The following is a 27,321-nucleotide window of genomic DNA, read 5'->3' as shown; positions in this document are numbered from 1 at the left end:
AAATATAAAGTGTGGAAGTTAAATTCACAGTTCTTGAAATACTTTTACGCCGTAAGTTGGAATTTCGCAATACAAGATTGCTTTCCGGTGTCAATGTAATAGAAATAAATGTCAACATAATTAACTAAATTTATTATAATCTCTAATCCCAATTTTGCATAATTCATATGCATAGACAAAAAACGCAAATAAATTATAGGTACAACGTCGCTGTTAGGTACCCTTACAAAAAAATAATCCCTGAGAATTCCTTAGGATTTACTAGATTATTTTAAAATCAATATCAAAATCAAATCATTTATACATTTAGCTTTCAAATGTCAATAAATAATCAATAATCGATTTAGAATAAACATGCTTTACAAAAAATTACAATTACGAGTACATCAATATTCGTAAGTAAGGGTTAGTTCTTATACATAATGTTTCCTCTTATATCTATTACTTAACTAAACACTCCCTGACTCATTACTTGGTAGGCTTTGGTAACATTGTCTGTGATGTCTTCGGCCGGCCTCTCTGACGTCACAAGCCACGTGGTCGCTGTTTCACCATGTTTGAACGCGTGCATTAAGCCTTTGACTGCAGATTCAGGTCTGAAAAGTAATAAGAAATAAATTTAGTTCGAGCTAAAAAGAAAAGCGATTTCTGACATAAGGAAACGAGAATCCGAATTGCGCGTACCATACTTTGAAAGGCATGCATAACGTAGGAGCTGTCATTAGCTTTTTCGACATTAAGACTGTAGTTCTTACGCCATATCAGAGATTTTTTAAGCCGCTAACGATATTAAATTAATCAGACGATAAAAGTAAAAAAAAAGTATACGAACTTTTGCATCGGCAATTTCCCCATGCTGTCTAAAAGTAATTGGTCTGTTTCCTTGTCAAAAGCGCCCATTTTTGTCGTGCTGAACAAGGAGGTGTCGGTACATCCAAAGCATAAGGTAAGGACACGAACTTCAGAACGAGAATAGTGGGGTGGTGCCTGAAAAATAATTAAAATAAAATGTATGAGTACTGCCACTCGTTTTAATTTTAGATCTGCATGTATTTTAAGGCTTTAACACTTCGTTTTTGGTAGTGAATTAACTTTACCTAATGGCTTTCATTGACAAGTGTAATAGGCAAGTAATTAATAATTGCGACTAGTAGTCACTTTATTAACCTTTGTAGCTTTAGCAATGAAAATACTTACAGAAGAATAGAACAATATAAATTGTTTATGCATAAAATACCTGTGCTATAAATTATATAAGGTACTCAAGTTATAATTGGATTGATTTTTTGACTAGGACGCCAATCGTAATTAAAAATAGGTAATTTCTTCCTCACCCCTAAACAATTGCTAAACTGCAATACAGCGCTCTTAGTAGCAGTATACACTGGTAGAAGACTGGCTTGGAACAATCCCACGATGGACGAAATATTTATAATGGTACCACCTTTCCCACCATGATCTTTACGCATCAAGTCAAACGCTTTGAAAGAACTCTTAATCAACGCCGACTGAAACACAAAACAAAAGAAAAAATGTAAATGAATGACAAAAATAACAAATACGAAATCATGACAATGGTCGTTTAATTACATTCGAATATTTATAAAACCACTTTTGTTATGGGAGAAGATTTTCATCAATGTATTCTTAAACATCATTATACATATGAAATAAGAAATGGAATTTTTTCAAAGATCGGTATCGAATCTACAGGTCTGTGTTTAAAAACACGTCCATCTACTAATGTAAACTTTGTCTTTGAAATCGTCTAAAAATAAAATATTTGTTAAGTATTCATTTCATAATAATGTAATCACGACCAGGGCAGAATAATTACCCAAGCACTCACCAGATTAACTTCAATTTCCTTCAAATAAACATTGGGTCGATCATTCATAATGCCAGCACAGTTCACCACCACATCAATATACCCGAAGTCATTGACAACATTGTCGTACACTGCATCAAGCTCGTTGGTCGTGACGTCACATTTGTGGAACCTCACTTTGTTCTCCCCATACTTAGCATTCAGCTCATTCTCTAAGGCTTTGCCGCTGGTAGCATCAACATCTAATGCTGCTACATGCTGGAAAATTTACGTACAAACATAATATCCCGCCTGTTATACCGCATGATGTTGGCAGAAGGTAAAGTAAATAAATTTGCGTTTGGCCATTAACGATGTTATGTCTATGTTATAGGGAGCAATCCTGGTGCTATTTACTGGGTACGTTTCCAAACTCTGGGAAAAAATCTAAATGAGATTGAAAACCATCACTTTATCGGACCTGATACTCAACTGATTAAATTTCCTCCCGAATTACTCTTGCATCGCAAGGAAAAAACATCAGACACAAAATAATAAAATCTGATCCGCTTTTATAGAAATTCTTAAATGTGTAGGTAGAGTTGCTAAAATTGCTTTGCAGTTTATATACTTGCTTCAATTGCGAGCGAGCCAATTGCCATAATAGACCGAACACGTTACTAGACTATGACCTACATAATCCAGGTGGAAATTCTTTGAATAAATAAACATAATAAAATCTAAGCAGAGTCCTATGGTTCGTGAAAAGTGTCGTAAAATATTTAAGGCGTTCGCTTATAACCTTTCTCTTTTCTATTTTGACTCGAAATAGCAGTATCAGATTAGCATGCCTTATATTATTTTACTATTATAGTTCGACCGGCATTTCAAAACGTATAGAATTGTTATAAGAAGTAAATAAAATTGCAACGAATATTTTGTTTGATTCAATGATTTTAGTAAGGCCTCAGATTGAGCAGTAATTTGCTTAGTAGGATGTTATTATTACAGGCTATTATAATTCAAGGAATCTCGAAGTAATTACGGTCTGATGACAGAGATTACATGTTGCAGTGCGATACAAAGTACATAAGTGTTACCCACACGTGATCTGTGTAAATAAACTCTTAAGTGTATCGTTATACTGCAATATTAATTAAGATTCTTATCAGTGTTTCTACTCGTAGTAATGTGGGTCTTCGAATGTCTAATGGAATTGCAATCTTTGAAGATGTACTGGGAAAAGGGCATTTGAAAGAGAAGAGCGATCTATAGGGCTAATTAATGAATAACTGATCAGTACATTCCGCTTAAACGCTTGTAATTCGTGTAGGAAAACGCGCTTAAGTTCCAAATTAAATTAAGTAAAATAATCACTAGCTGTCATTATAATGACTTTGAAGAACTCTAACAATTGTATTTGTGTTTTCTACTATTAAACAAATTTTCTATTTTTATTTGGTGCAAGGTTACAAAACTAACATTTTACTCTCAGCCTCCGATGCTCAAAGCGGACGCAATACCCAAAATTAATATATTTTTATACCAAAACCAAAACAATATAACAAAACCATATAACAAATAAATTAAATTATAAAAAACTATAAAACAATCCGTAAAAATGTTATTTTCCATTAACACTGCCTTTACAAAAAACGACCAATCTAAACTTTTGTGTAGGTCGTGTCCAAATTCCACCGAAAGTAAAATGTTCATTCATCTTTCTTACCTTAGCTCCTTCATCCAAAAACGCCTGCACAATACCAGCACCAATGCCAGCAGCAGCTCCAGTCACAAATGCTACCTTATCACGGGCTTCGTACATCGTGTTATGTCGGAAACGACCGATATCACTCGAGTCAAAGAAACTACTGCATACGTTTGCTTCGAGTTCATATGATTCGTATTCGACCTTCAGGTAATGCATCCGCGGCGCGAGGATGAACTGTTTATAATATAATAACATAAATACGTTTATTATTTCTTTACTGCTGATTACACGTATGTAATTGTAATATTATAATGTTATAAAGTTTGTAATGGATGGATGTATGTACCTATGTTCGTTACTCTTCCCAAAAACTACTGCTGGATGGATTTTAATTAAAGTTGTACACTGATAGCTTATAAACAGAATTAACACATAAGATATTTTTTTCTCTGGGAAATCTTTTCACGAGGAGGAAATCGTGGACAGAAGCTAGTATTGTAATATAATAAATAAGTGCAATAAGCATTATAAAATGATATAATAAGATAATCCCTAATCTATCGGATGTTTTAATGCGTGAATATTTAACAGAAATAATGATTAAGTTGGACTTCTGACCTATTTAGATCGAAGTCAATTTTAAATAAAACTAAAACCATTAATGATTCACTACTGGGCAGGGGTCTTCTCCCGAAATGAGGGAGGGGTTAGGCCTTGAATCCACCACTTTCTTCTTCTTTCCATTTTGTATACCCTCAAGAACTGTTCTTAAGAACTTTCAGGCATGCAAGTTTCACCGATGGAACCAGTGATCATAATTATTTCTAATACGCACATAACTTCGAAAAGTCATTGGTGTGTGGCGTTAGGTATAATTACGTACCTATATTAGTGTAGGTTAATACCTATATAATCCTTACTTTGTGGTTTTCCGTGAACCCATCGTTTGAAGTAATGACCTTCGATGACTGAGAGTACCTATAGGAAAAATAAATAGTGTCAAGTCATTTAGTTCAATTGCGAACAGGAATCCAAAACAACACGTGACTCTTTTTGAACAAACTGGATTGCTCAAAAAAATGACGTGTTATAATTTCCAAGCTACTTCATAAATGATTAAACTGTTTATACATATATTTTGATGCCCATTTCTAAAGTGTTTAGATAAAATAGACATGATGTCATGAGCCCTAATATTCTACAAACGATGTTTACTTTACCTACATCAATCAAGCACTTTATATAAGTACTATATTTTATATTTATAAAATTATAGCAAATAGACATTTTACTTTATCAGTAAGAGCATTTCGTAGATATGAGTCTCTAAATGCTCTTCAAATGTTGGTCAATTTTAATTTGAACACTTAACTCTATTTCTAGGCAGTTTGAACGAAAAAAAAATCCTAACTATTGTACAGCAGCGCAGTTTTCTGCAGCCTACAATCAAGTAATACAATTAGACGTTTAAAGATTAGTAAAAATTAGTACCAAAACACGTTAGTTTTTAACCGACTTCGAAAAAGGAGGAGGTTCTCAATTCGACTTATTTTTTCAGTTTTACATTCAATATTTCTTGACAGCTACTCGGTTGTCGATGGGCAATTGGCGGTGTGTGGGCAGTGAAATCGGTTCACTATAAGGGTGTGAGTTGGATTAAAATTACCAGACATCCATTATTCTCCCTAAGCACATACTGAAGACGACACACGCCTTAATCTCTTACTAATTAGATGAGCTGTTCAAAATGCAATCCACGACTTGAAATGCAACACTTATTTGCATCTCTTAGCGGTTGCAATATTTACACAATAATAACACAACACATGCACCTAATTGTAATAACTACTTTCCGCGTTTTCGTAATTATACCGTATATTTCAAACATTCTAGTATTTATTAAATAATAAAAATAATATTTAGATCAGTGTCTTTTGTTTCAAGAAAAAAACTCTCCTTTTTCGAAAATATCGTTTTTGGGAACAAGATAAAAATGTAGAGACATGCACGCGGAGATAGTACCTATCGAACGCACGGGTATTGTTTAATTCGTTTTATTAATTAACCATACTTAATAACTTTCTTTGGACGATTAATCACGTTATAATGCCTCCCAAGGTTTATTATAAGTAAAATAAGAGCTCAATACATAATAATGCAAAGCTATTGAATATATTGAAGGTCAGTGGTCAAAGAGGTAAGAGAGGCCTGTTTGGATGTCAATGTTAAAGCCTAAAATGAAGATAAATACTTGCATTGTGTTATAAAGATTGTGTTCTAAGAAAAGCGATAATTTGTTTCATAGTTGCTGACTGCATTTAGCATTATTATGTTAGATACTATAAGAAATGTTGTTTTAAACATTCATTTACAATTCGTTAACTAATCAAGACTTTTATCTTATAAATACAATAAAAGTACTTTTAAGTGTTCATTGAGGTATATATTATAAACTTTTATTATTCAGATTTTTAAAAACTAAGTATGTTTATCATTGATTTAGTTATTCATAATAGGCTATAGATATACCACATATTTCGCTCCCAGGAAGGTCGGTCTTCCAAAGGAATTAAAATAAGTGGTTGGCGTTAAAAAGCAATCCAAACGGTCCTATCATCATTTCTAACAAGAAAAGCAAAGCTATAAAATGCAGTAGCCTATAGTATATCTTATTATGAAGTGTTTACTTTAAAACCAGTAAAACAAGATGGTTACCTTCACCTACATACCAATCAAACTAGCCGTTGACCGCAACTGCGTCCTCGAGAATTACATAATATTGTATATTGATTATGCAAATAAGGCGCTATGTTAGAAAGAACAAACAACAGTTTTTTTTTATTTAATTATAGCAAATTATCTATACTAATATTATAAAGCTGAAGAGTTGGTTTGTTTGTTTGATTGTTTGTTTGATCGCGCTAATCTCAGAAACTACGGGTCCGATTTGAAAAATTCTTTCAGTGTAAGATAGCCAATTTATCGAGGAAGGCTATAGATTATATATCATCACGCTACGACCAATAGGAGCAGAGTATCCGTGAAAAATGTTACAAAAACGAGGAAAATTATGTCTCTCTTATGTGACGCAAGCGAAGTTGCGCGGGTCAGCTAGTGTTTTTATAAATCTTTGCTCGTATAATTACTTATTTTGAATAAAAAACGTATTACTTTTTTGGATAATTCCTTGATTGGTTCCAAAACGTAAGTATATTTCCCCGAAATTCGCGTACAAAACATTGTGAACTACATATAATTTTAGCTATTTACTGTCCACCAAGGGTACCATCACCTAGAAAGTGACTTGTGTTTGTCCTTGACAAAGTCGAGAAGTGCTGGAAAACTGTTTTCTCAAATAATTGTTTGTAAAAACTGTCAGTCCTACAAGTTTTTACGAAGTAAAGGCAATACTTCGTGATAAAAACGTGTTACAGTATATCTAATACCTACACACAAGTCATGTTTTAGCAACATTTTCCTCTATTAACCTAAAATAATTTCATATCTTAATGATGTAGGGGAATCCTAATTGCTTTGGTATTTGTTCAATGCAAACACATATAATAATGATAATGTGCAGTAACAATATTTATTCTCCCGATAATAGTTACCTACATTTACAAAAGACTTTATCTTGAACTATATAGACGCGAATGCATTATTATCTATTGTTATTACATAACGAGATATTTAGGAATGTTGTGCATGTCTGTTATACAAGCATGTGCATACAAGCGCATTATCTGCATAAATTATTGTAATTGTTGTTTTTTTTTATGTTGACACGCCTTAGTAATAATAAATATTTTATAAATAAATAAATAACGTTTGTAGAATTTACTTCATTTTAATTTCCATCCTTGTTTTAATTAAACTATTTCTAGAGCCATCATATTATTTTTTCAGTACTTTAAGGTATCTCACTGCTTTCCCTATTTCCGTATTTTATTTTACTTGAATTACAGTTAAAAATGGCCTTGTTATATATTTGCTACATTCCGTTCAATCAAGTAGCAAGTTATTTATGTTAGAATTAATTGTAATACAGAATCCACCAGACGCATTGTTCAGTGCATAATGCCGGTTTATAGAAGTGGATAGTACGTTGAAACTTGACAGTACTGCCATCTGTATCATGCAGAAAGTATTAATTTAAACGCCTTTGAGTTTAAGTATCGCATTGAGTTATCATATTGTGTATTTATTCTATTTAATACATTAAAGCTAGGTGCTAATCATGAAGTGGTTAAATGAGGAAGGGTTAGAGAATAAAGAAAGCAGATGCATTTCAAGAAGAATAATTATTATTTTTAAGTAACCCCTTCTAACTGAAGGAATGAATTACAAACAAACCCCCGTTTTTAAGAATGTCCAGTAGTGCGACAATATTAGATAGATAGATTATGATAAGGTGATAGATTTTATATTAGGTATTCTTATTTTATTTAAGAAGCAATTGTAATAACATATTGTTGTAATTAATCAAACTACAAAAAAAAAATATTTTGACAAACATTTATATCACAATTTTATCACTCTTCTTGAAGCAAGCTCGATAACTCCGTATAGGCTTTATCCACAGTCACCGATATATCTTTAGCTGGCTTGCTGTTGTGTATCAACCAAGTGCTGCCACTTTCACCTTTCCTGAAGGCTTCGAGAGTCTCTCGGGCTGCTGTTTCGGTACTGTGAATGAGAATATACTAATGAAAATATATGTGACGTTATTTACGCATACACTTTGAGTTTTCTTTCATAACTATATGACGGAAAATGCATCGCGAATCGTTAGAACAGAGAAATACAAATAAAAACGTTAATCTTTACTCATTTAACTGAGGATCCGTTGATGCGGAGACCGTACTAAACAAGCTACGTCTAACGCATCTTTCGTCTAATGTGAACCGATGACTCTTAAGCCGGGTTTTCAGGGTGAGCGGAACTGATCCATTAATGACTTGTTTAACTCGCATGCACAAAATACATACTTGTTTTGCCACTAAAATGGAATTCCAAAGTATGCAATTTGCAAGCTCGCAGTTAAAACTGGGCTTCAGGTAGCTCAATAACATCTAATACTAACTTTTGCAAAGGAAGCAGTCCTAAAAGATCTTGGACCTTAATGTCTTCGTCGAAACTCGCCATCTTGTCAAATATACCAGTTTGTGTCGGACCATAGCATATCGCGAGCACTCGGACTCCAGTCTTTGTGTGATATGGTTCTTTCTGAAAATAATTTAATACAAGAATATCAATAGTAAGACTTTTTTTGGAACTGTAATAGACATCACCAAAAAAAATCCTAGTATTTTTTGGTAAAAAAATTACAAACTAAATTAGTCTACCGAAAGATGTACTCAGACTCTTTTCTTACAAATAACATGGATATGGAACACCAAAAAGTAAAAAGTAAGTAGCTTAACTTTGATTTAATAAATATTCAATACCCAAGCACTGAAACCGGCTCAGGGAGGGGCTATCACGTATCTCAATTGACAACTGTTTGAAACCACACCACCAAATGCTACACAATGTTTTCTAGCCTAGATTATAGTGATTAACACGTTACTTCAAAGCAGCAATGTACTTAAATAGCGATTGTGATGTTAGTAGCAGCTCCTTACATCATCAATGATTTATACCAGACAAAATTATATTGTTAAAACCATTTGGCGATTAAAAAGCGTGGCCAGGAGTCTCTTGCCAGCTCTTCTCATTGACCCTACCTTCCGAACTGGCGGTAAACTCACTCTTTGTATCATTGACTATCATAAGTGTCAGCAATTGACCTAAATGAATAAATGATTAGATTTTTTTTTTATGACCATCAATTTGCCATACACTAGTCAGACAACTGAGATACGTGATACGCATACTGGTTCAAAAGAACTTACCCCAATACAATTACTGAACCGCATCACCGCGAACTTAGTAGCAGCATACACAAAGAGTAATGGACTGAATTTGACCAGAGCTGCAACTGACGACACGTTGATGACTGTGCCTCCCTTCCCACCCTTGTCCTTTCGCATCAGTTCTATAGCTTTGATAGTCCCGTTGACTAGCGCAGTCTGTAAGATAAAAAAAATATTAAGTATAACTACTTATATTTGTCTGCCTATGTGGTTTAGGTAATGTATAAGAATGCTGATCACGAGGTTCCTAGGTAGCTAGATTCCTAGAACGGAAAAATACTATAGGCTTTATCTCAATTGTATATAAAAAAATCTCAATTGTAGCCGAAAGTTTTGCAACGCGCCCAGCAAATGGCAATAAACTTGCTCCCTGATGAGAAACAATTATTTGTGGATCGCACAAACAATTGTCCCGTGTGGGAATCGAACCCACGACCTCCCGACGCAATGGTTGCAGCGTGGTAACTTAAACCACTGCACCACGAAGGCGGTCAAAAAATACTTATGATATTATACCAGTATAATCAAATTCTAAACAATATACATAATTATAATGCTGAACCCATGACAGTAAAGGTATAAATCCAGAACAATTACTACATTTCAACGAAGGTTATTGATATTCTAATAAATCTTTTAGTCGAACGTGGTAATTACATTCAATTATAGAGGAAAGATAAATTACTTTGCACTGAAGGTGTCTCTTTAATTACCTATTTCATTAGGTACAAGGTTGTAGAAAAATACATCATTTTTCCTCCGTATAAAAATACAGAGGAAAAAGATGTGCGAATCTAAAAGGAAATGCAATTTCGAAAAGGGCACATTTTATCATTTATATGATTCGAAATTAATATCATAATTATGAAAGTCTATGTCTTTTTGTAACGCGTTCATCGCTTAGCCATTCTTATTCTTCATTTTTTTAAGAAGAAGCAAAACCATTAAACTTTTATTTAAGACATTTAGATGGTTAGAGAGCTATGTCACAATTATCGCATTTTATATTAACACTTTTTCCTAAATTCTAGGCAAAGGTTTATTAAGAAATTCTTTTATAAAATGTTTTAGTTTAATTGCCTCCATGGCGAGGTGGTTTGATCGCTACGCAGGACCTCACGACGCAATGGTATAAATTGCGGCCGTGAGTTCGATTCCCACACGGAACAATTATTTGTGTAATACACAGATAAGTGTTTCGGGTCTGGTGGTACCACTCTACTTGTGTCCGTTGTTTGTATGTAGAAGTCCCCACTACACAAGAGCAATTCTTAGTGCGGGAGTTGTCTTCTTAAATGAAAAAAAAACAGAATATAATAATATATGATACTCACAATGTTTATATCTACTTCCTTTCTTCTATACTCGCTATTGCTTTCATTAGTAACGCCTGCGTTATTAACCACTACATCTATGTAACCGAACTCTTCTATGGTACGATTGAAGGCCTCAAGCAACTGTTCATCGATTGAGACATCACATTTTGTGAATTTCACTTTGTTTTTACCATATTTTGCATTCAGTTCATCTTGTAGCGAAACTCCTGCTTTGTCGTCAATGTCTAGTACTCGTACATGCTGGAAGAAATCAATATGTAGGTTACTGAACACATGAAGCTAGTTGCGAATCTGAACCATTTAAAAGTCTTAATATTACACTTTACAATATCAATAACACAGTGAAAATTAAAACATTTGAAATGTATACTTGTTAGTATACCCTTTGTTTTGTGGTTTTTACTATTAATTTTGCACATACTTGCTGAAATATCAAACCATCTTGTTAATTTAATTTGATAGCTCAGCAACAAACCTTATTGAAAAATAGTAAAACTTTGAAAAGAAAGAAATTTATTGAAAATGAAATATGAAAAAAGGACTTTCATCAAAAATGGCTATTTGTTTACAATAAAGACTGTTTTGGAAAACTAGTCCACGAAATTATGGCATCTTTTTTAATTATTGAAAAAGTATCAGTCTGTTATTAATTTACCTTAGCTCCTTGCTCCACGAGTATTTTGACGAACTCGGCACCGATACCGTTCGCGGCGCCAGTTATCAGAACGACTTTACCACTAATCTCCTGCATTCTAACTGTATTAAAAATCACTTCAAATACTCATAGAAGCGGTTATCTTTCATTTATATACTATCCTACTGAACTAACCCAAGGATAGAAAAACTTGTCAGTTATAAATAGTTTTGTAAAACAATATTAATTTTATAAACGAACAGGATTTACTTGCTTCAAGCTAATAATTTATAGGTTTCACTTTCAATCAATATTTCGAAATATTTATAAAAGTAACTAAACAAATGATCTCTAAAAACTAATCGTAAACGTCCGCTGTATTTGTAATCGTATTTGTTAATAATCTTGAATTCTATTCTGGCCGATCTTACATTAGCTATTCTGACGTAAACGACTACCAAAAAATATGATACACAATCTAAATACATACTTGATGAATTCACATCCCATTGTGTCTATAAAAATGTATATTTTATTATGTAAGTGCATGTAAAGTCTCGAGCAAAAATATATAATTCTGCCCATTTCTACGCACTGTTAAGTAAATGCCTGCCCTCTGTCTCTTTTATGTGTAGGTAATAATGTTCTAAACATATAAATTTACTTAGTCACCAACCCGCACTTGGCCAGCGTGATGGACTCAAGGCCTAACCCCCTCCCTCCTCGTCTGGGAGGAGACCCTTGCCCTGCAGTGGGACAGAAATGAGTTATTAAAAAAAGTACTCATAAATAAATACAGTGATTGTAAAATTACTTCAAAGTAAAACAACAGTCATTTTAATTTTTTCATTGATGAAATGGTGTCAAAAATGTGACTGTAAACATTTTTGCTTTTGACTGTCGATAAAATGTAAATTAGGGTGGATTAACCACTTTATAACAGACTATCAAAGTTTTTTTACAGAAAACCTGTTTACAATGCGTCACAACACGTGACGTCAAATAATTAAAATATATATTATAAACAAAGAAAACCTGTATTTTTTAAAGTGATGGGAAAAACGATGTCTAACATTTCGGCGCAGGTTGCCTGGGACCACGGCGAGTGCAACCTGCGCCGAAACGTTAGGCATTTTAAGGTAAAATGCGTGCTCGCGTTAATTCCCGTATTCTATTATACACGGAACGGATTTTGTTAAAAATTTACTGTACTTACTTAACTATAGCTTATATAATACGTTTTGTGTTCCACACGGGTGGAATCGTGGACAAGACCTAGTTATATATAATACTCAGTACAATCGCAACACAATAAAAATTAAATCTTCTTCTTGACAGTAGTCAAAACACAGTTAGTGAATTCATTGCCAATTCCGAAAGAAGGGCCAATGAGAAGAGCTGGCAAGAAATTCCTGGCCAATAATAATTACAAGTACTTATTCTTTTTATACTTTATTTGTAAACTTTCCATTATTTTTTGACATATAAATATAAAATGGAGTAGATCAATAATAAAAGAGTTAAGTACATAATAACATTTATTTAATTCATCTTCCAAGAAGTGCCGCCATTTGTTGATGACATTTTGCTACGTCTTTCGTGATGTCTCTTGCAGGTTTATTATCATGTATCAACCAAATACTAGAGCTTGTTCCTTTCTTATATGCTTCAAGCGTGCCTGTAACTGCTGATTCGATGCTGTGAATAAAATATTGAAATATTCATAAATACAATACAACGGTACCGCGACTCTCAACGACTATCGACAACCGGCTAGTTATCGAGAAATTTTGTATGACAATCTGTTTAGCGCCTCTAGCGGGTGTAGTAAGAACTATTCTAGAAGTACATTTAAAATGAAAAAAACTCTCGATACTCAAAAGAACCGACTGTACAGAATCGCGCTACGGCTGGTTTTAATTTGGTTATCTGTAAAAACATAGTTAGAAGTGGATTCAAAATATTATGCCTATGTTTGATCTTAATTGTGTTAACTTATTCCACGTTAAGTATTAAATTTCGTTTTTAAATTTTATGGTTTTCAAAAACATGCTGTAAAGACATTTGGCTGATGTTTTTACGACCTGACGTCAACCCTTCTTCCTTCAGTTCAGTTACTTTTGACTTACGATACCTTTGATTTATGTGGTCATCTACAATGTCTAAAACCTGTTGGTCTCCTTTTCCTTCAAAAGTGCTCATGTTGGCAAATATGTTAGTGTCAGTAGAACCGTAACATAAAGCTATTACACGCACTCCAGTGTTACTTTGAAGAGGCTCCATCTAAAGTGTAAGAGATCCTTTTATTTAATAATATCAGGTATGCAAAAACCATTTCAGCTTGAGCTGACATTCAATTTTTAACGTTATTTGTGATTTCTTACAAACTGTCAAAGACGATGCTACGTTTTTTTTTTGTTTGAACTCTACGTAAATCTACGATAAAATTTCTATATTGTAAACAGGTGTGAGAAAAACTCTCAGCGATAGCTGCAGAATCATAAATTAGTACTTATGTTTGTTCAATCGCAACATATTTCGAATTACTATACTATAATATTCTCTTTGTTATGTATACTTACACCAATGCAGCTTGTGAACTGAAGAACGGCAGCTTTAGTAGACGAATAGATGAATAATGGTGGACAAGCTGGGTAAAGGCCAGCTACTGACGATATATTAATGATTGTACCACCTCTCCCGTTTTTAGTTTTATCCATCAATTCTAAAGCTCTGAGTGTCCCATTGACTACGGCTATCTAAAATTGTAAACCAATACAACAATCAAGGCAATAAAAAACTATAAATGTTTTCGTGTAGGGCATTTAAAGGTTTTATGCAATTGGTGCTATCTAGTGTTGATAGTTTGCCATTTAAAATGTATCTACTTCTAAAATAGTTCCCACGGCGGCCGCCAAAGGTAACTGAGAAAATATAACGAAAGCTAGCGAGTGGTCGATAGTCGATAGAAATGCGAAATCGAATGTAAGTTGATATTCTTGAATTGGACAGTGGGAGCACGAAGACTTTAGCGGCCCGTAGCAGGATGTCATGTTTTATTTTTTTCTTAAAAGTAAGTGGTTATTCTAATTAACAATAGATGATTGCTTTGATATAAATAGACATAAGAAATATTTTCCTTGATCCTTGACCATAAAAATGGCTATAATTAAACTTAAATGTTTACTCATAAATTTTAATACAGTTACACTTGCCTTGGCTTTGCGAGTTTACGTTTCTACACAACGATCAAAGGTTTTGTACTCACATAGTTGACATCAACCTGTTTTCGTATAGCGTTGTAATTACTTTCGTTCACAAGGCCAGCATTGTTTATCACCACGTCTAAAAAGCAGTGTTCTTTTTGAGTATTTTCGAAAGCATCAAATAACTGATCATGATTTGTCACATCGCATCTTATAAACTTCACTTTGTTAGCTCCATATTGTTCGTTTAAAGTATTCCGAAGCTGCACTCCAGAAATTTCGTTAACATCCAGTATAGAAACATGCTGTAGGTACAAATTGTTATTATAATGTATTAAAAACATTTTTTTTTCTGAGACAAAGGGCATCGAATGGTTGCGAGAAGACAAATTATGTTTGAAGCGTAATAAAACGATATTAGATCTATCAAATCTTTGACTAAATTGACATGAAAGTATCCAAAAATACGATAAAAAATATGGTCCAACAAAATTTAAAAGCAAGAGAAAATGAACAAAGAAATATTGTATTTTTAAATTATATAATTCTTTATAACGTAAGTAAAATAAGAGACATAAATACCTTTGCTCCTTCTCTTAACATTTGGGCACATACCGCGGCACCTATTCCTTTTGCGGCACCGGTAATTATAACCACTTTATCTTTTAGGTTATACATGTTGGAACAAACCTTAAATTAAAAAAAGGTTTCCTCAAAATCGAACAAGACGTGTATGAGCTGACAGTTCTAAACTATACTGTTTATGTTTTGGGACAAATTTTATTAATTATCTTATCAAAGAGGGCAAGTACAAGGAAGAGGAATTATAATCATACATTGAGAGTTCAATAAACGCGAAAAAAATATGATTGTTTATAAATCTTCTGCTCGATTCCACTTTCCCCAAAATGGTATACAGTAGCGATGGACTTTTAAAACTAACTTCAAATTTAGTTCGCTTAGGGCGCCGATCAGATTATTATAAAAAAAGTTAGTTAGTAATAGGATTAAAAAAAACAATGGTCTAGGATATTTAATTACCATTTAATCAATCACACCATTTTAATATCTAAGAAATATAGTCGAAAATAAAATAAGTAACATCAAAGAAATAGTTGCTTATCACCAAAAAATATTATCTTTGTCATTCCCATAAATAGCTCATAATATTAAAGACGTTGTATAAACTAAGATAATAGAATCAGGTACTAATAAATACAAGTTTTATATTTTTGTTTCAAGTGTAAGTATTATCATCAGGGTCTTAGCAAATTAGCCATTATTTGATGACACTTCTCTCTTTCTTCAGTGATGTTAATGGCTGGTTTATTTTCATGTATCAGCCAGATGCTGGCACTGTCTCCTTGCTTATAAGCTTCCACTACTCCCTGTGCTGCTGACTCGGTCCTGTAATAAGTATACTATTACATTTATGTGCATATGAAAAAACCAGCTTGTGTAATAAGCGTATTTTGTATATTAGCTGACAACAAGTGTCTGTTCTTTCAATTTCGATGCCACTATACCGTACATTCACAAGTGACGTGCTGAGGGGGAGGCCTATACTCCACAGTGTGTGGATACGGGCTGATTAGAAAGATACCGTACATGGCTGCTTTAACGTGGAGGACATAAAGTCAGTATTTACAGTACCAAAAGGCGTTTTTAGTTCAGTGTAAACAGGTAATAAAATATCGTATTAAGTCATATAATGGAACACAAGTTGTTCATACTAATACCGACACATCTTGTGAAAATGCTGTCATCTTTAACTACAACCATCGCAGCTAGTATATACCTAATACATATTGGGTTATTGGTAATTTTCTCACCTTTGTAGCGGATAAAGTGGTATTATTTCGGCCATTCGTTGGTCACCCACTCCTTGAAATGTTCGAAGATCACCGAAAATATTAGATTCTGTTCCTCCAAAACATACAGCTATGACTCGTATCCCAGTGCTGGTGTAAGGATATTCCATCTGTAAAAAATACGATAACATAAAGACAACATATTTGAGCCATTTGTACTTTGTAGTCTAGCAATTTTCGCAACAGTTCCAATGAGGATTAATCGTTTACAAATGACAAGCCGTGAATACTATAATAAAACAATTATTCGGCTGGATGGTAGCCAGAATTCTGATATACAATTTCAACAACTAGTTCTGTTTTCATTGGAACAACTCGAGAGTCGAGGGGCTTCTTAAAAAGAAATTTAATGAATATCTTGTTCTTCACTTACTCCAATGCAGCTAGTAAACTGCAGCACAGCGGCTTTAGTAGAAGAATATATGAAAGTTGGTGGACAAATTGGGTACAGTCCAGCTATGGATGATACGTTGATGATAGCGCCTCCTCTTCCACCCTTGTTTTTGTCCATCAGTTCTATGGCTTTGGCTGTTCCGTTTATTACGGCCATCTGATGAAATTAAAAAATAAATAAATTGGACTCATTGTCACACTGCTGGGAACGGGTCTCCATCCGGAATGAGGTAGAGTTAAGTCCTTGAGTCCACCACGCATGCACTCTTAAAGATCTGTTCTAAAGAACACTCAGGCATGCAAGGTTGCACCAATGTTTTCTTTCACCTCACTCTCTAAAATTCGCTACTAGGCAATTCTAAACCTATTAATTTTGAGTCGGAAAATTTTAATATTAATAAAAAGACTTTAGTACTACCTTTTGAAGGCACTTGCAGTATAAATATGTTACGATTAAGTTACTTACAAAGTTAATTTCAACAACGTTCCTCATCGCAGCATAGTTGAACTCATTGATAACACCAGCATTGTTGATCACTACGTCTAAATATCCTTGTTCTTTCTTGGTATCCTCGAAAGCACTGAAGAGCTGATCTTCCTTCCTCACATCACATTTAACGAACTTCGCTTTGTTGGAACCGTATTGATTGTTCAGTTTAATTTGAAGATCTATGCCAGCGTCTTCGTCAATGTCCAGTATCCTTACGTGCTGTAATAAAATGCATTTATTTGAAGTAATCTCAACTGATACTGAATTTAAGTATGTGTGTTTAACTGTGCGAAGTTGGTGTGCCATTTCTACATAATTAAACGTTGAAAGCTGTAACCGTAACTTTTTTCTATTCTACTATAACATTTCTTACCAATATAAAAAAACTTTATTTCGAGGTACTCGTTTAACTTGCTTACTATTATCAAAACCTATAAACACTTTTACACCCTAAAGTTTACTGCCTATTTAAAAAAAAAATAAATATAGTCCATTGTTAATACAAGGGACTATAATTTAACTTGAATACCTATAAATAGTAACGTTAACACCTAAAACAAATATTTTACTAGAATACCTTAGCCCCTTCTATTAGTGTTTCTTCGGAGATCGCTGCACCAATTCCTTTAGCAGCACCAGTAATTAAAACTACTTTGTCTTTAAAGTCGAACATGGTGAGTGCACTCCACTATATTGCACGATGGACAAATAATACACACTGCACTTTCTTTTATAGAAACACGCACGATTCTTTTCGTGTGTCTTATCTATGATTATATCAATTTTGAAGATATTATATTAAGATGCTATATAATTAGGTTTTACGATGCGACTGTCCAGTTGGTTGATAAAACGCCCACTGTTTCTGATACCTTTGCGTTACGAAGATATATATTTTTTGCTTAAGTTAAACTGAGTAAACGAGCGCTTATACATAGGTGCATGAATATTATCACGCATGTTATGCTTGAAGGTGTAGGCAGAAGTTAATAAAATAACACGTTTCGCTGTTTATAATGTTAGTCCCATGTGATAGGAAGCTTATTGCCATTAACCGGGACGTTGCCAAACTCCGTGTTGCTATTGACTGAATTAAATATTCCAATATAATATATACCAGCGACTTTTTACGATAAGCTAAGTTACGTAAAATGGAGCGCAGTTATTGTCGAAAAATGAGACCGTTACAGACAGACTTCCGCATTTATAATATTCAGTAAGACAGGTATAGAATGGATGCCATTGCAGAGTAATATAATACAGAATTATATTATTTTAACTGCCCTAACACGTATTTATGAATTTATTGCAACGTTATTGTTGTAAGCACGAATATATTAAAATGTACTGCTCGTAATCTTTTATGTTGCTCAGTAAATCGATAACAATCGTATAAAAGTCGGCACTTATGCAAATACCTAATTTGTATATCAGACTGATATTGTCTTCAGAGAAGCAATGTTCTATTACTATCGTGTGTGGGTTATCTAGCAATTTTATTTATTTGTAATATGTCTTATACAGCTTTAGAGTGACGGACTTCATGCTAAAAGCATCAACAACATATCACACCGCGACGAATTAACTATATTTTATTTAGGCGCTTTACATAGAATATACCTGTGTTAATACTCGAGTACGTGACTTGCATTTTTATTAATCATTCGAAAATATTGCGCAAATTTTTTTGTGGGATTAATGTCACACTGATCTTTAATCCTAAAATGTTTTCTTCTAAAACAACAGGGTTAAAAAAAGTCTAGTTTGCTAAATCTTTATTAGAGAAATTAACACCATACAAAAATTTGTTAACACTCAGTTAAGGGTTGTCTAGTAAAAGACTGTTTAATATTGCTGGAAAACTATTTCCTCGTGAAACCTCAATATTCGAAAAGAATCTTCATTGAGAATCAAAAGTTTATCTTCGTCAGCGCCCAAGCAATCTAGCCATTGATTGATGACACTTCTCTCTGTCTTCAGTGATGTCAATGGCTGGTTTATTTTGATGTATCAGCCAGACGCTGGCACTGTCTCCTTTCTTAAAAGCTTCAACTGTGCCAAGAGCTGCTGACTCGACTCTGAAAGGTATAAATTTATCAGTAACTTATTCTTTGTGTGCACTGGATCTAAGCTATTATTTACAACAGAATCTTTATTTAAAAATTAAGTTTAATGTGTTAATATAAGTAGGTACTGCACGAAAAAGAAGTGTATTCTGTAGAACTTTTACAAATATTATAAAAAAATACTTAATATGCAATCAGATCAAAAACAAATATTTGTGGACCACACAAATTAAAATGTTTAGGGTAAAATAATCCACGTCAGTAGAAATAACGGCGTAGTGACAACTAGGCCACAGACGTCAAATAGGTATGTCATAAATGTACCTTTGTAGTTCATGATTTTTCAAGACTTCTTCCATTAGTTTATCGGCAGCACCTCCAAATGTGCTAACGTGACTGAAAATACTAGTGTCTGTGGTTCCGAAACATAAAGCTATTACTCGTATACCGGTGTTGGTATATAGTGGCTCCGCCTGTAAACATAAAACAATTTTTTTTTACTTTTATTCTTATTTTAGGACGTGTTTTATTGCAAATTGAAGATCGAGTATCAACCCTGTTAAAGTGATTATCATTAGGCAAATAAGTAGGTCTTGGTGATGGTGTACTTCTTTATTTTCACGGTGTCTGCTTGACGGTTTAAGGAGTTTTAATTGCTTTGTTTTAACATTAATTCAACACATACATAAAATATTCAAGACATCTTGAATTTGCTTTTTAGGGTCGCAGCAGACGTATCGGATCGGAAGCTGAATAGGCTACAGCCAAGCGATGGCGCTGCGCTTACGTCTCGCCGCCTGTTCACGGATGGTTTTCACAGTAACCGAGGGGGTAGACCTAAGCTAGGTTACGATCTTTACTTACTCCAATGCAGCTAGTAAACTGTAGCACAGCGGTTTTAGTTGATGAGTACATGAAAGCTGGTGGACATATTGGGTAAAGTCCAGCTATCGACGCCATATTGATTACTGTGCCGCCTCTTCCACCCTTGCTTTTGTCCATCAGTTCTATGGCCTTGAGTGTTCCGTTGGCTAAAGCTATCTGTAACGTAACATGTTACTTATCATCACAGAATGATGAACGCATTTAAGATGTTAATTGATCTTTATTTATTAATGGTTGCAAAATATTTTTTTCCTTACATAAAAATCGTCGGGTACTAACCACAATGTTAAAATAATGCAGCTGTCTAATATAATGGATAGCAAGAATTTTCAAAAGTACTTACATAATTAATTTCAACCATTTTTCTTATAGCTGCATAATTATTTTCATTAATTACACCAGCATTGTTGACCACCACATCTAAATAACCGTGTTCTTGTTTAGTACCTTCAAAAGCACCGAAGAGTTCATCATCATTGGTTACATCACATTTGATGAACTTCACTTTGTAGGTGCCGTACTGTTTGTTCATTTCATTTTCAAGATTTACACCTGCTCCTTCATCAAGATCCAATATTCTTACATGCTGCAAACAAAATCCCAATAATTCAGCCTTTTGAACCTTCGAACGACAGTCGATATTTTTTTACCCGACTTCAGAAAGAGAATAGGTTTTCGTTTTTATGCTAATAGTAGTCACTATGAAAAAAACATCATGGTGACGCCTTACATGCCTAAGAATACGAAACGAAACAGTTCCTATGATGATGCAAAGTCTTCTCGTTAGCTTTCTCCTATCCCACTTATATCTATACTATATCTGGGCAGTTTGATAGACTCGAAGCGTTAATTAACCCTCCCTCATTTCAAAGCATAAACTGGAGGTTTGATTTGTCAGCAATCAGTTTGCAAGAAGACATTTATCATGTACTGGGACATTGATGGATCAACTATAATAGTCACATTTGTTAAAAGACTTATGGTCATTACTGTTATATTATACAATTATTTGTCAAGGATTTCGATGAGTCACTTTAAGCAGTTAAAAGTTATTTATAAACTCTGCTCGTTATATTTTTATGTGATCAAAAAGGACAGTCAGAACATTCAAATTCGTATTGTCTTCTTATTTTACATTCAACTTGAGATCATTGCTCTTTGTTCGTGACTGTTTAAAGGTGACCTTCGCGTTTATTTGAGATTTACTTCATATAAACACAGATTTAATGTGGGCACAAAGAAATTCAAAGAATGTACTACGAATAGCTAAGTAAGTTAACCATTCATCATGTTTTCTTTTGCTATTATTAATCAACACAGATACATATTAATGAGAACGATGTAAATAGCACTTAATTGCAGGATATAATTGATATGCGAGTTATAATTGTTTGACAAACGTGTTTATCACACGTAATGGTTTATTTAAGTTTACGATCTTAAACTCTCGGGACTTGTGCACATACATAGGTAGGCAATAAATAGTACTATGCCATGCTTTCATTGACTTCAGTGAAGCTATTTTCAAAACCTATCCCAATAACGATTACGACGAAATTTTGTAACCAATGTGCTACAAGATTACGTCGTTATAAATACCAACATCATAAATGGCTGTAAATTTGAGTACATATTTTAAGAAATCAGTACCTACTCTGTTGGTTATAAGTTAATAAGTGTTATAACAGACGTGAAGTTAAAAAAAAGTATTATTAAAGTCAAATGAAAAATGAGAAATTCATTTAGTATCAAAATTTGCACAGCATTATAATTTATTGAGGAAAAGATAAAAAATTACCTTGGCACCTTCCTTCAATACTTCGACACAAATTGCTGCACCGATGCCTTTTGCGCCGCCAGTAATTAAAACAATTTTATTTGTTAGTTCTCTGTTCTCTTCACACATGTTGACTGCACTCGAATCACCTTCGGAATGATATTTTTTTAGTAGTATACAATGTACTTATTTGTGCATCTTTTACGAGCTCGTCTCGTCAACGCAATTTTTTATGCAGGTGCATTCAGATGACATACATTTAAATTCCATGAGATTGTTTTGTCAGTCGATAAATTTGTCATCAAGTGTCTAATAATATATTTGAAATTCTACTTGATACTATCCTACTACATGCGATATTCTATAGAAATATATTTTATCAGTGAAAATACTAAATAAGTAGATGCAAACTTATGGAAAAAAAAAAGATTAATCGAAGACCATTTGAATGTAGACATGAAAGGTTATATGCGAGCGATAGTTATTAAGCTATTAGTAACTAGTTATAAGTTGTTAGTTAATAGTAAAATTGCATTAATTCGTCCTTAAGGTAAGGTAAGATATCCATAGTAACTGGATTGATTGATCTATCGAATGATTTCTTGCTAGGAGGCTTAATTAAGCAGATATTGACCATTATTTTCCTTTATTTTTCAAAGTTACGACGAATTGCTATTTCTAGGATTTAATCAAGAAATGAAAATAACAGAAAAAAATACGAAGCAATTCTTAAAAACTATATTTAATTAAAAATACATATTTTATAATCAACGTCCTAGTAATTTAGCCATCAGCTGGTGACCCTCTTCTCTGTCTTGAGTGATGTCAATGGCTGGTTTATTTTCATGTAACAGCCAGATGCTTGCACTTTTGCCTTTCTTGAAAGCTTCAACCGTTCCCTGGCTCGCTGCTTCGACGCTGTGATGATAAAAAGGTATTAGTACTGTGTGGAAATATTTCCATGACACTTTTTCTTATTATTGTCTCGATGACCATTAGCAATTATGATATGACTATTGAAAATTCAAAGGTCAGGTTAATTATTATTACTTGACTGTAGATTCTTGAGGTTTTCAGATTTTAAGAAGTGTGTAAAAATTTCAAAATGCAATTCTACGTCGTTCATCGTATTCACATACATGAAATACAGCAACAGCTGATATCTATTTGTGCATAAAACAGTTTTTCACCAAAAAAACAGGCTTACCGCTGATTTTCGTGACCACCCATTATCTCCATCGTTCGTTTATCACCAGCTCTTCCAAATGAACTGATATTTCCGAAAATCGTGGTTTCAGTTGTTCCAATAGCTAAAGCTATAACCCTCACACCGGTTTCACTATAAAGGGGCTCGATCTAAAACAATAAAACATATAAGTTTATTTATGATACCCCAACCGAAATTAGGAGGCATATCCACTTTATTTTGCAAGTTATATTCATTCATCCCTGAAGCCAGTGAATACAGGCAGTTGCAAAGATCTATACAGTTAGTTTTGACAACCTTCGTGGCGTAGTGGTTAAGGTGGTCACCACCACGTCGTAAGGTCGTGGGTTCGATTTCCACAGGGAACAAATATTTGTGCGATCCACAAGTAGTTGTTTTGGGTGTGGTTGTACTTTGTGCCCGTTGTTCAGAAAAGTCCCTGGGACACAAGATCGATTCTTTGTGCGGAAGTTGTCTTTTTAAAGATATTTTTAAGAAATATGATCCGTTTAAAAAAAATGTCTCTTTATTAATCTTAATAATGTTTAAAACCTAGATCACCTAGATTATACTTACACCGATACAGCTAGTGAACTGCAAAACTGCAGCTTTGGTAGAGGAGTACATGAAGAGTGGAGGACATATTGGGTATAGTCCAGCTATCGATGCCACGTTGATTACTGCACCACCTCGCCCCCCCTTGCATTTGTCCATCAGTTCTATGCCTTTTAGAGTTCCATTAACTAAGGCTATCTGAAAATATTATAATAATTTTTTAGCACGAAAAAAGTACTGTATAATCTGAAAATCTAATCAAAAGCTGACCAAATACATTCTCAATTGCAGACTGTTCGTTTTTGATTAAAATCATAATTACCATTTTTAAATTTAAGATTGTACATATGTATGTACAATCTTACTACTATACGCAAAGATTAACAAAGTTAGTCCCATATGATAGGGGATATTTGAGATAGTTTTTTATTCAAATATCTTTTTAATACTTACATAGTTGATTTCAACCATTTTTCGAACCTCTGCGTAGTTATTTTCATTAATAACACCAGCATTATTGACTACCACGTCTAAATAGCCGTATTCCTTCTTAGCATTCTCGAAGGAACTGAAGAGCTGATCGTCATTTGTCACATCACATTTAATGTACTTCGCTTTGTTGGACCCGTATTGATTGTTCAGTTTAATTTGAAGTTCTACGCCAGCGTCTTCGTCAATGTCCAGAATCCTTACGTGCTGTGAATAAATAACAATACTCAATTAATGTATAAGTTTTTCTTCAGCATACCCACTATTAAATACCTGTTAAAAATTGTTTAGTTTTAAACTAAATACAACATTCTTTATTTCACAACTGAACTGGTTGTCAGTATACTTTTTCAGAACTGAAAAAGTATACTGACAACCAGTATACTTTTTCAGTAACTGTTAATTTAATTTAAAATATACTAATGGCGCTTGCTTGTGGATTCAATTAGATCTTATCTTATACATTTTTGGATGCTTGCCGTAAATAGCTTTACATTTTGAATAAATGTCTGCTTTATTTAAAACACGGCAAATGCGTGAGTACGTTTCCCGGAAAAAAAGAATCCTATATGATTCAGGTTATAAATTACCTTTGCATGTACCAAGTCTCGTCAAAATCTGTTCAACAGTTTTGACGTGGTTAAGTCATGGATGCGTGTGCAAACGTTTTAATTTATTATATAAGTAAGACTAACTGACCGGGCAAACGTTGCATTGAAATATAAAAAAAAATGTGTCACTTAGGTCTATGAAAAATAGATGTTGGCCGATTCTCAGACCTAGTCAATATGCTCACAAAATTTCATGAGAATCGGTCAAGCCGTTTCGGAGGAGTATGGCAACGAAAACTGTGACGCGAGAATTTTATATATAAGATATATTTAACTTATTATTATTAAAAACAATAATAAACATAATTAAACAAGCACGTAAATACCTTAGCCCCTTCTTTCAGCACTTCAGCCGCGATCGCTGCTCCAATGCCTTTGGCGGCACCAGTAATTACAACCACTTTATCAATCAGATCGTACATGATGTCTGCCCTCTACTACGTTTCACTAAATAATGAGTATACTCGCAAATAATTTGTAAAAAATGTTTGTTCATATCTTATCGCTCATTATTCAGATTCCTTGCCGCAGAGTAAATTTTGATAATATTTTTGACTACAATGAATTTGAATATTATGCAAAATACGTACTGATAAAAAAATTTAAAGTAGTAAAGGTATAACTTTCTGATTATGTAAAAGTCTAGTCAATGTCAAGGGCCTCAACGTCAGGATATCTAAATATGTATAATGCGATATATCGCTCGTGACAATACAGAAATAAATTCTTATTTACACGTCATCCGCAATTTGACCTCTGCATTCCTCAAGTTCATTTCGGGAACGGTAATGTATTTTGTTATACAGTAGATGACTATAATATATTCTGATTTTTTTTTCAATTTAACTTCTTTTTTTTGACTTGGATGGCGTCCCTATCTGGATAGACCGAATGCAACGAACTACCGTGAGTCTGGAAGTCTATGAAAGACCTTTTTCCAGCAATAATTTGAAATATAATCTATTTATTCATATGTTAATGCCTTCCTTCGTATATTTTAATCTTAACTTTGCCTATAATAAAGTGTTATCAGTCATGACCATCCGATAATCAAGTAATTAGCTATCAAATATAGATAGTAATTATTTAATCGTACAATCAAACCAGCTGATTTAAGGGGTGATATTTTAATTACATAAGACGGTCCAGTCTAAAACCTGTTATTACGTAACGTATTTTATTAATACTATTTTACCTATATTCTTATACTGATTGTTATTTTTCACTACAAATCAAGATTTTAAACAACAAATATTCTAACAAAAGTTTTGCTTTTCAGATAAGTGTAGTAGTAAGAGCCAAAGTAATTGTCCCATCAAATTTCCAGTCACCATCTCTATGACAATCAGATATGCCGTCTGCATAGGGCACCAACTTATTTAAGGGTAAAATTATATTACGCCTTACAAAATGTACATAGCAAAATGTAGGTGTGGCAAGAAATGCTGATATTTTCCGGCATCAGCCACGAAAATATTTTCGTAATGAATGATTTTGCCGATTTTTCGAATTCAAGGTTAGGATCAAAATTATAAGATACCTATCTACTAATTTTCTATCATATAATAATCAGTAATCGGTGAAGGAAAAACATCGTGAGGAAACCTTGCATGCCTAACAATTTGTTTAAAACATTATTCATATATCATTTATTGAGGGCATGCAAAGTCCCCAACCCGCACTTGGCCAGCGTGGTGGACTCAAGGCCTAACCCCTCCCTCATTACGGGAGGAGACCCTTGCCCAGCAGTGGGATATTAATGGGTTAAATTTATTTATTTTATTATATAATAATCAGTAGGTAGGTATTTAGATTCTTATCAGGATTTGCAAAATTTTGCTAGTTATGTTTTGCCTTCGTTTACAGTTTTATAGATCTAAAAACTACCTAAAACAGCATATTATATCCACCACAACAAGTTTAAAGAAATAGGTATAATAGATGTTTGGCGCTAGTTAACCTGGTTTCTTTGCCTAAATGTCTGTAACGCCATGTGAAATCCGGACTTAGCAGTGACATTTTTTTGTATATCAGTACGATACATTTATCAAGACAGGAGTTGCTTTTAAGATTCTTGATGGCTATTACCAAGGGCTGTTTAGCCTTCACAAATTCGACATTACCAAACGTTATACTGACTAGCCTAAGAGAATTGGATGTCTTTTGACACTAGTACATATTACAGTAATGAGTGACGGGACCGGTTTCAGGTCTTAGGTGTTCCTATAGGTTGTTTTATAAGCGTGACCAGAATTAGCACAGCAGGTGCAGGTTATGCAATCAAAACTTATCAAAGTTGTTGTGATGATTGACATAATTTAATCAAACAGATATCTAATTAAACTATCTTCTGATAAGTCATTACAT

The 27,321-nt window shown here is 33.7% G+C and overlaps 6 protein-coding genes across 6 annotated transcripts; all 6 read right to left on the bottom strand.

The window, feature by feature from the left end:
* Positions 1–111: 111 nt before the first annotated feature.
* On the bottom strand, positions 112–3,697 carry LOC142972251 (15-hydroxyprostaglandin dehydrogenase [NAD(+)]-like). Its single transcript, XM_076113184.1, has 5 exons — positions 3,537–3,697; positions 1,850–2,086; positions 1,335–1,508; positions 833–987; positions 112–596 (listed from the first exon to the last, which is right to left on the bottom strand). Exons 1-5 carry the CDS (start codon positions 3,630–3,632, stop codon positions 446–448), a joined length of 813 nt encoding a protein of 270 aa, XP_075969299.1. The 5' UTR covers positions 3,633–3,697; the 3' UTR covers positions 112–445.
* A 4,163-nt stretch (positions 3,698–7,860) lies between these two features.
* LOC142972659 (15-hydroxyprostaglandin dehydrogenase [NAD(+)]-like) lies at positions 7,861–11,780 on the bottom strand. The gene is made up of 5 exons (XM_076113949.1): positions 11,426–11,780; positions 10,768–11,010; positions 9,413–9,589; positions 8,602–8,744; positions 7,861–8,204 (listed from the first exon to the last, which is right to left on the bottom strand). The coding sequence occupies exons 1-5, from the start codon at positions 11,519–11,521 to the stop codon at positions 8,051–8,053; spliced, it is 813 nt and encodes a 270-aa protein (XP_075970064.1). The 5' UTR covers positions 11,522–11,780; the 3' UTR covers positions 7,861–8,050.
* Positions 11,781–12,951: 1,171 nt separating this feature from the next.
* Positions 12,952–15,294, bottom strand: LOC142987839 (15-hydroxyprostaglandin dehydrogenase [NAD(+)]-like). Its single transcript, XM_076136777.1, has 5 exons — positions 15,193–15,294; positions 14,673–14,915; positions 13,987–14,163; positions 13,539–13,687; positions 12,952–13,102 (listed from the first exon to the last, which is right to left on the bottom strand). The coding sequence occupies exons 1-5, from the start codon at positions 15,286–15,288 to the stop codon at positions 12,952–12,954; spliced, it is 816 nt and encodes a 271-aa protein (XP_075992892.1). The 5' UTR covers positions 15,289–15,294.
* A 353-nt stretch (positions 15,295–15,647) lies between these two features.
* Positions 15,648–18,560, bottom strand: LOC142972658 (15-hydroxyprostaglandin dehydrogenase [NAD(+)]-like). Its single transcript, XM_076113948.1, has 5 exons — positions 17,942–18,560; positions 17,341–17,583; positions 16,855–17,031; positions 16,443–16,591; positions 15,648–16,017 (listed from the first exon to the last, which is right to left on the bottom strand). Exons 1-5 carry the CDS (start codon positions 18,035–18,037, stop codon positions 15,867–15,869), a joined length of 816 nt encoding a protein of 271 aa, XP_075970063.1. The 5' UTR covers positions 18,038–18,560; the 3' UTR covers positions 15,648–15,866.
* A 573-nt stretch (positions 18,561–19,133) lies between these two features.
* LOC142972657 (15-hydroxyprostaglandin dehydrogenase [NAD(+)]-like) lies at positions 19,134–22,247 on the bottom strand. Its single transcript, XM_076113947.1, has 5 exons — positions 22,114–22,247; positions 20,659–20,901; positions 20,295–20,471; positions 19,755–19,903; positions 19,134–19,442 (listed from the first exon to the last, which is right to left on the bottom strand). Exons 1-5 carry the CDS (start codon positions 22,219–22,221, stop codon positions 19,292–19,294), a joined length of 828 nt encoding a protein of 275 aa, XP_075970062.1. The 5' UTR covers positions 22,222–22,247; the 3' UTR covers positions 19,134–19,291.
* Positions 22,248–22,815: 568 nt separating this feature from the next.
* Positions 22,816–25,426, bottom strand: LOC142972656 (15-hydroxyprostaglandin dehydrogenase [NAD(+)]-like). The gene is made up of 5 exons (XM_076113946.1): positions 25,281–25,426; positions 24,308–24,550; positions 23,876–24,052; positions 23,300–23,448; positions 22,816–23,010 (listed from the first exon to the last, which is right to left on the bottom strand). The coding sequence occupies exons 1-5, from the start codon at positions 25,374–25,376 to the stop codon at positions 22,860–22,862; spliced, it is 816 nt and encodes a 271-aa protein (XP_075970061.1). The 5' UTR covers positions 25,377–25,426; the 3' UTR covers positions 22,816–22,859.
* Between the last annotated feature and the right edge of the window lie 1,895 nt (positions 25,427–27,321).

Source organism: Anticarsia gemmatalis, chromosome 4, assembly GCF_050436995.1.
Source record: "Anticarsia gemmatalis isolate Benzon Research Colony breed Stoneville strain chromosome 4, ilAntGemm2 primary, whole genome shotgun sequence".
NCBI classification, from domain to species: domain Eukaryota; kingdom Metazoa; phylum Arthropoda; class Insecta; order Lepidoptera; family Erebidae; genus Anticarsia; species Anticarsia gemmatalis.
This window is presented reverse-complemented; position numbering and strand designations above follow the sequence as displayed.